The sequence below is a fragment of the Phycodurus eques genome, chromosome 19, assembly GCF_024500275.1.
Source record: "Phycodurus eques isolate BA_2022a chromosome 19, UOR_Pequ_1.1, whole genome shotgun sequence".
In the NCBI taxonomy this organism is placed as follows: domain Eukaryota; kingdom Metazoa; phylum Chordata; class Actinopteri; order Syngnathiformes; family Syngnathidae; genus Phycodurus; species Phycodurus eques.
This window is the reverse complement of record NC_084543.1, coordinates 9,710,975-9,720,000: the sequence shown is the minus strand read 5'-3', so window position 1 is coordinate 9,720,000 and position 9,026 is coordinate 9,710,975. Positions and strand designations below refer to the sequence as shown.

Sequence of the window (9,026 nt, the reverse complement as noted above, 5' to 3'; positions counted from 1 at the left end):
GCCAAACTGCTTCTTGTCGTATCCGCAGTTGACCACCAGGTGGCAGCAAAGTAACAAATTTGGACGAACAATTAGTCCAAGTGAATGTAAAACGCTTTGTTACGACCTCGTCTCCCGTGGGTCAACCCCTGTAGCATCACCCCGTGGTTACGATGCGTCTTTCTACGTCGTGGACGCGCGCCGTGGGTCCAAAAACGCACGCACGCACGGGATACACTAGCAGCTCCCTCCTTCCATCCTCGTGATTCCTCGTCATTCCCGAACAAGTGTGAGATCCACGCGGATCAGAACATTCTACTGTGTGTGTTTTGGACTCGCGTGGAGGAGTGCGTGTCTCCACCAGCACCAGCACGCACGAAGCATGTTTTCATCCCCGCTCTTGTCTCACACGAGACAGGACTGAGGAGACGCTTTGAACTTTTTGTGTGTGGTTTATTTCGGTTTAATCTCCGTTCAAGCAGGGATGTCATCTTCACGCGTGGATTACATCGCGCCGTGGTGGATTTACTGGCTTCACAGTTTCCCACACGTCAACCTGAGGCTGCAGCCCGTGGACAACAGCTTCAGACCCGACGACGAGAACTACCAGCAGGTCAGTGTGGCGCTCCAGTGGAACATTTAGAATCACCCCAATAGGGACAATACCGAGGTACACACAGTAATGCTCTGATATCTTGCACTTTGACGAGGTCATGTCCCCGTATGAAATTAATGTAAAGTGATTTCAAACTGGCCACACAACCTTGATTAACATGGTCAGTGTCTGAGGTAACGAACCTGACTCAAACCGCTAATTTGACCCACGCTTGAAACCCTGACCTTGGTTTGAAACCCCAGTTTGAAATGCTCACCCTGGTTTAAATCCCTACTTTGAAACGCAAACCATGGGTTGAAATCCTTAAATCCAGCTATAAACCTTACTTTGAAACGCTAACCCTCGCTTGAAAGCCTAACCTTGGTTTTGAACCCAGATCCTAGTTTGAAAGCATGGCCCTGGTTTAAAACCTTATTTCGAAAGCCTAACCCAGGCTCAAATTCCTACTTTGAAACCCTAACCCTGGCTCCAACCCCTAATTTGAAACCCCCACTCCATGTTGAAAACCCTAATCCAATCTTGAAACCCTATTTTGAAATGCTAACTTTACCTTGAAAGCCTAACCTTGACTTGGAACCCTTATCCTGGTTGGAAAACCTACCCTGGCTCGAAACCCCAATTTGAAACACAAACCCTTGCTTAAACCTTCCATTTTAAACCATACCCCTAATTCAAACCCACACCCTAGTTCAAACCCAGTCCCTTTCTTGAAACTCTAACCCTGGTTTAAAACTCCAATTTGAAACCGTAACCCTGGCTGGAAACACTACTTTGAAACCCTAATGTGTTCTAGTAAGGTCCATTACTGGTTCTGTGGTTATTATGCGTTGTCCTCTCACTGACGCTCATCTGTGGTGGGATCACACGCACACAAAAAAAGACAAGACAACAACAACACACTCCTGTAGATGCTCACTGAGCTTAAGTTCTATAAGGTTTGCTGATGTCATTCATGATGTGGCTTTTCGTTTATTTGTCTATTATTTATTTATGTATTTATTTTTTCAGGATAAATCCAGTCGAGCCATTTGGTGTACCTAATGTTGTGTCCCAACTGGTATAATGCACAATGTAACGTATTGTAGAATGGTTAAGGCGCCATGTGACCACCTTGTCGGCGTTATTGTTTTTTGTTGTGCTGAATGACCGCCGGCAATTCAATTTAAGAGGAGGAAACATGGCAGCGGGGTCACATGACTGTGGGATGCCTCCCCATTGGCGGAAAAGTTGCTGCGTGGGCTGAATTCTTCAGGACATGGTATGTGTCAGGCAGGCGGGGGGAAGGGGGGGCTCAAAAAGAAGACATTTGATAGGTGAGCAGGTTGGACCTCTTCTGACTTCCCTTTTACTCAAGTTTGGACTCCCAACAATACATTTTTATCAATGTAGCTTAGCATTGCCGCTAATGAGCGAGGCATGATCTGTCTATTACTGATAACGCCGATGAACATATACGTATTCTTTCCGTCCCGACAGTGCAGTTACCAGTTGAATTAGCTTTGTTTTTAGCTTTAACAGACGGCGGCCGTAAAATTCCAAGGTTCTCATTCATGATTCGTTTGGACGGTCGGCAACAGTTTGAAGTCACCATTTATCACAATCTCAAATGTAAATATACTTTTTAACCACACTTTTTTTTAAATTCAGTTAACAATGCTTGTGATGCCGTGCTAATCGGAAGATCCTCTATACTGCAGCCTCGGGCTGTAACTAACGATTATTTTGATAATCGATTAATCTGTCGAGTCCTGACGTTTCCCACTGTTTATTACAGTAACAGTTATACGTATATAAAGTATTCCCACAAAGATTTGTTAGCTAGATAGCTTGGTAGTTTGTCAGTCAACTCGGGGTGGGGCAGGAATGACAGACAATAACAATGTCCCAACTATGTCTTGAGACTTGGTGACGCAGCATGTGGCTCATCAGCAAAGTTTATTTCTGCACACACCTGTTCCAAGTAACAATTGTATGTTTATCATCATGAGGGAGCTCCATTTTTACTAGAAGTGTGACAGTAGCTGAAGATCTTGTGCACTGTATTGTCTGCTCCATGCAATTTCTCCTCTATGTTGCAAAGAAGACAACTCTTGGTGTTTCCCAGTGTTTATTACAGTCACATTGACAGTATCGCAACACACAGCACAAACTATGACTGGACGGTTAATAGCGATAATTCAAGATTTTTTTTGCCAAGGATTAGGTTTATTTATTTATTTATTTTTTAAATAGATTAAAAAAATTTTTTTTTTTTGCAGTTTCTATACTTCAAAGTATGTTTGGTATCAAGATAAATAAAGCAAATCCCAGATGGGGGGGGGGGAGAGACCAAAAGCAGAACTCTTCCTCATCCATAAAGAAAAGGGGGAAAAATATATTAAAATCCAATTTTTGTGGGGAAAAAAAGGGTGAATTTATTTTAAGGCCATATCGCCAAGCCCTGAAACAAACAAACACTATCCTCACCATTGTTGTCTGAGGTGGCTACTAGGAGCAAAACAGCAGCCCTTCGACATACTGAGGCAAAATCAACAATAAGGTCCTCTCAAGTGGTGGGGGCTGGGTTTTTTTCCCTTGTCTTTTTGTTGAGGATCCCCCTTGACCCCAGCCCATCCACCCCCCTGGATTGGAGGGTATGCGTGTGGGTCCTGGGAAAGCTCTAGACCTTACTAGAAAGAATCTCTTTACAGAAAGCTCCCGCTACATACATTCAAAAGCGTTAAATCCCACTTAAACTTGTGTGTCGCGGTGAAGCTCCCACTTCCTTCCTTGTACTTCCTCCCCCCCTACTTACTCGAGCATGCCTGGTTCACTGGGACTTAATGGCATCCCAGCTGCGAATGTGGCCCAGCCGAGCGCACTGTGCCGGAAAAAAGACCCCTGTACCGTCCCTCTTCCCTGAGGCATTGAGCCGAGCGTCACAGAGGATGATGAGGGGTGCGACTGATGATTGGAGGAAGGGTGGCGGTTGGATGGGGGAGTTTTCCTTGTAATGATGGCAGAGTGCATTTGCCAGTCACTTGTAGTGGAAGGTTTATATCTCTTGAGGCCTGCAGGAAGTGATGATGTCATCATACTGCACTTTAGAGACAAGATAACGGCAACATGTCCAAATGAGCACGGGAAATAGAAAACTCCCATAGGAAATCATGGACATTGAAATAAAACATGAATGTAATGTATATTCAATGTCTTAAGTAGTAAAAGTACTTCGCATTTGATGACACCTGGCAGATGCTGTTTTATAGGTGCCGCCTCTGGCTTGAAACATTAAACATTGTTTAAAATCGTGACTTAAAACACTAACGATCCAGGCTTGAAATCCTACTTTGAAACACTAACCCTGGCTCAAAACCCTCATTTCACACACCAGCCTTTGTTGGTACTGCTAACCGAGGCATGAAGCTCTTCTTTGAAACCCTAACCCTGGCTGAAGCCATAATTTGAAACCCTAACTCTTGCTTGAGACCCTAACTTTGAAACGCTAACCCTTTCTTAACACCCTAAATTGAAACCTTCACCTGAGTTTGCAACCCTAACCCTGGCTTGAAACCCTTTGAAACCATAAACCTGGCCAATTTTGAAACTGAACCCTGGCTTGAAACCCAATTTTGAAAGCCTAAAAACAGATTACAGCCTACACTTTAAATGTTGCATATAAGGTCTGACACTTTTAGGACAGTCAACTGTCAAATCTTACATTTTCCTGGAATAGAATTTCTGGAATTTCCCTTTATAAAAACAGAGGAGAGGGGAATTCCAAGGCCTTGCTTGTTCCGTGACCCGCCACCCGTTTAGCTCCTGTCACATACAGAGTATGTCACTGTCCACACCTGCTGCGTTGCTCGTCCCGTCACACATTTAACGCATTTAGCGCTGGTATTATTCCACTCGCAGGGGACTTAAGCAGATAGTGTCTCCGTAACGCTGTGCTTATGAATTAATTATAATCTTATGTGGAACTATTGATTTTAACAGGCCTCAGGCCATACATTCCAGCCTTGGATTACCAACCAGAGAGAGTATAAAAAGCAGAGATGGTGTGCTTATTTTTGTGCTATTTTTTGATTTAATTCTTTTTTTTTTTTTTTAAATGATCCTGCATTAAACTTTCTTCTCCTTAGCTTCCTGTTTGATTTTTTACAGCAGCCCATTTAAGCAGTAAAGTAGTCAGTACTAAAGATTAATTTGACTGAAATTGATTGGAAATTTGTCCACTATTCAAAACAAAACAAAACAACAACCTCCAAATAACTTCCAACTAGCTACCTTTATTTTAAGAATATTTGTATTTATTAAATTTTTATGTAATATTTTGATATTATTAGCTGCCGTTATTTGTTATGCCATTCGAGGCAGCACACTGGTCCATTTGGCATTTATCATCTTTCTGATGAGACTTTGGGAAGTGGAAATGATGCGTACAAAATCCTCCGGGACATTTTGGCTATGGGCTTTAATCACTTTCTCCTGATGTTAACACACACACACACACACACTCACACACAAGCCTAAAATTGTGACTTGTCTGTAATTTCACACTGAGATAATGCATTTGTCAGCCTTGTTTGTTTTCTGTGTGCACGTATTAAGTTGGAGTCAACAGTCAGTCATAGTCTCTTTCATGCAGAAATCTCGCAAAATAGCTGTGTCAGAGCCATGACGAAAGACGTCGGGAGGTGGGATATTGTCATGGCTGAGTGCTTTTACGCAATGATAGAAGTTTGTTGACATTGTTTCAGTTTATACTGCAACCCATTTAGGCAGCAAACAAGTTAGGTTAGAAGGTTATTGCGCCACTGCTTTCTCTAGATGTTGTCTTTAAATGTGTATTTTAAAGAAACAGTCTAATTCATCCCGCATTATGTTTTCTTCCTGTTTATTTCCTATTTCAATTGCTATAGCATCCCTGTTAAGCAGCCGACAAGTTACGTTAGGGGTAATTGCGTCACATGTTGCTCAAGATGTTGTCTTTTGACCTTTTTGAAAATGCCAAGGCCCCAGAGTAAAAATGATCCTGCATTAAACTTTCTTCCTGTTTCAATTCCTATTGCAACCCGTTGAGGCAGTTAAGGGCATAAGAGTAGAGTATTTTGACCAAAGGATGGGTTTAGGGGGATTATTGTACCACCTACTGCTAGAGTCGCCTAAATGTTTAAAGTGGCCATGTCAAAATTAGTCCGCATTGGGGGTTATTGTGCAACCTGTTTCAAGAGTTGTTGGACTTTTCAAGAGTCCATGTTGAAATTATTCCACGTTAAACTTTTTACTTGCTGTTTCAGATTGTATGGAAGCCCGTTTATGCAGCAAACTAGCCTGAGGATGGGAAATAGGACTAAAATAAATTGGGGGAAATTAACATTCAATAAATTTATTATTTGTTGTTTTCTTGGAAGCAAATACAAAGATAAGTTGATAAGTCTTTATTTCAAGATTATTACGCTCCCAAAGAGCGCAATGTGTGCCGTTAAAATATGCAACATGTTTTGAAAGTTAACGGAAGGTCAAAATGCTTGGGAAGTAATTGCTGCATGCACGGCGGCGGTTGGGTGCGTGTCTCTGCATGTGCATCCTTTCCTTCCCCTTGCATGGATGCTACATAATTTACCAGCCATTATTTCTGCAAAGAGGATAACACCGCAGAGGAAGTGCAAAGGCGCGGACTGTTCCCGATGTCGATGACTTGGGAATTGTCCCGCAAAAATAGTGAGTGCATGTTTTTTTTCTTCTCCCGGAAAACAACAAAGAGGACATCAACGATTCTTTTGACAGCTCGGATCAACTCTAAAGAGTCCCGACAGCCAGCGAGCTCCATCCGTCCCACCACATTCCCTTCTTTCTCCGCATCGCCTTGGCTGCGGGGAATCACAAGACGGCCATTGAAGCGGGCCCGTCACATGCTGCTCCATTCAAATAAACGCTGATGGTTCCCCTTTTCACTCGGTGAGCCGCGCGTTACCATGGAGATGCACTCAGTGTTTAACCCGGAGTTCTCCCACACTACCGCTGCATTTTTATACCGTCCTACCATCTCTTTGACCTGCTCTCGTGTTTGTTTCAGGGGTCGATGTGACCCGCTTGCATGTTTGCATAGTGCAGTCTAGGGCAGACATGAGCCTCATTGTGACCAGAAACACAAATCTTAGAACTTAGAATTTACATAGCTAATCCCACCACACTTCAGTTGTACAGCCGGATCCATGACATGTGTCCTGCATGCTTCCCCTCCTGTCCAGTCTTGTCCTATATTGTCCTGTCCTTCCTTCACAAGGTGTCGCACTACTGGCCCATACAACACTCAAGTCTAATGAGTCATTGTATCAGGCGCATAATGATTTACTTTCCTCATCTTTCTTGCACCTTACTGTATGTCCTGTCTTTTGTTGTCTTCTCTTCCTATATTATTTTGTTATCTTTTCACTGTCTCTCCCTTTTGTTTTTGTGTCACTCCCTTTTAAAACCTTATTATGTCCGATTGAATTTTCAGTAAAAATCCATCAGAATACAAAGAACCACAGTGGGAGCCTACAAACTCCACTGTGGCACAGTAAAACTGTCCCAGCGTAAAAGGTATACTCCTTTCTGTTTGAACTAACAGCCGAACAGGACAACAACAACAACAAAAACTTAAAACCCTGGTCTGATTGCCGTATGTCATACCATCCATCCATCCATTTTCTGAGCCGCTTCTCCTCACTAGGGTCACGGGTGTGCTGGAGCCTATCCCAGTTATCATCGGGCAGGAGGCGGGGTACACCCTGAACTGGTTGCCAGCCAATTACAGGGCACATAGAAACAAACGACCATTCACACTCACATTCACACCTACGGGCAATTTAGAGTCTCCAATTCATGCAAGTTTTTGGGATGTGGGAGGAGACCGGAGTGCTCGGAGAAAACCCACGCAGGCACGGGGAGAACATGCAAACTCCACACAGGCGGGACCGGGGATTGAACCCGGGTCCTCAGAACTGTGACGCTGATGCTCTAACCAGTCGGTCACCGTGCCGCCTTATGTCATACCCTCATATAAAAACAAACCCTAACTTGAAATCATAACCCAATTTTCAAACCTCAAACCCTATCTTGAAACCCTAATCTTGTCTTTAAACCCTAATTCAAAATCCTAACCCTAATTTGAAACCATAACTCCGGCCTTGAAACCTATTTTGAAACCCTAAACTGAAAACCTAACCCTGTCTTAAAACCCAAATTTCCAACTCTCGCGCTGGCTAAAAACCCGAACCAACACTGGTTTTAAGCCCTATTTTGACCTCCATACAGTGACTTTTTAACATGGACTGAGTATAAAAGTGTCAATTTTATATATAAAAAAACAAAGCACCTTATTTTTGTCACACAAATGTCCAGAAAAGGCCCCTCTGACAGCTACTTCTGTTTGACCCAGTTTGTGAGTCAGCTTTGTCCATATTTGGCTAAAACCGGTCCCTTTCCTCTGATTGGTTGCCCCCATTTAGAAGACTCACTTGTGAGAGCACACGTTTGTTAAGTTGCCAGTGTACGAAAGGTTTTTACGGGTGAAATAGGCACACAATATAACAGGAAGACTGTTTAATTGCATGCCTGTTTTATGGTGCAAGTCGAGGGGGTCGGCATCATAGCCGTTAAATGAGACAGATGGAGCAGAAACGAGTGTCCACGGTTCCATCTTCTGCTCTTTTACGTTGCAAACTGGACCAGCCTCAGCATTTTTTGTTTTGTTTTGTTTTGGTTTGTCGTAATCCAGTGGTTTCTGCCTATTTTGGGTTTTTAATCCCTCGCTACTCTTGCAGGATGCATGACACTCACAATGGGAGCATATGGCTCTGCAAGCAAAAGATGTTAGACGCACTAGAAAGAAGAAGGGGGTGGGGGGGGCTAAACCATCTGCTCGCATTGGACGATCTATTTTCGTCCCATCTCTCGCAGAAGGTGGGATGAAGTGGAAGAAGAGGGTGTTGGTGGGGGTTTGTAGGAAGAGTGGAGATGAAGAGCAGCGCGAGGAGGTGTCTGCTCGCCAGCTGGAGGCAAGGGATGCTGGCACCGAAGATGAGAGCCCCCCAGTAAGCAGTTGGCCTTGTTTCTGTGAGCCCCTCAGATGTGGAGATGATCACGGCTCGCTGTCTTACTTACTGATCATTACTGTAACTCAAAGAAAGAAATGGGGCTAACAAACACGGGGAAACACCAGCTTTGTTACTTTATTACTGCTACATGACAGTATTATTGCAAGAAAAAGGAGAGGTTGCGGCGGATTTAAAACACAAAAACTAATCCCGTGTTTATTACCTAATTAAAATTGAAACCCTCATATTTAACCCTAATTTGAAATCCTGGCTTGAATGTTTCATTTGAAAACCTTAGCCTGGTTTGAAAGGCTAACTTGAAACGCTGATTTGGCACTACGCTGTGGCAGTTTTCTACATTGACG

At 43.4% G+C, this 9,026-nt stretch overlaps 1 protein-coding gene across 2 annotated transcripts in view; it reads left to right on the top strand.

The window, feature by feature from the left end:
* Positions 1 to 140: 140 nt before the first annotated feature.
* Positions 141 to 9,026, top strand: part of ttyh2 (tweety family member 2) — a 37,291-nt gene continuing 28,405 nt past the window's right edge. For both annotated transcript variants that reach the window (XM_061705973.1, XM_061705972.1), the window contains exon 1: positions 141 to 592. In XM_061705973.1, the coding sequence (XP_061561957.1) occupies positions 464 to 592 (129 nt within the window). In that variant the 5' untranslated portion in view covers positions 141 to 463. The remainder of the gene's footprint in view (positions 593 to 9,026) is intronic.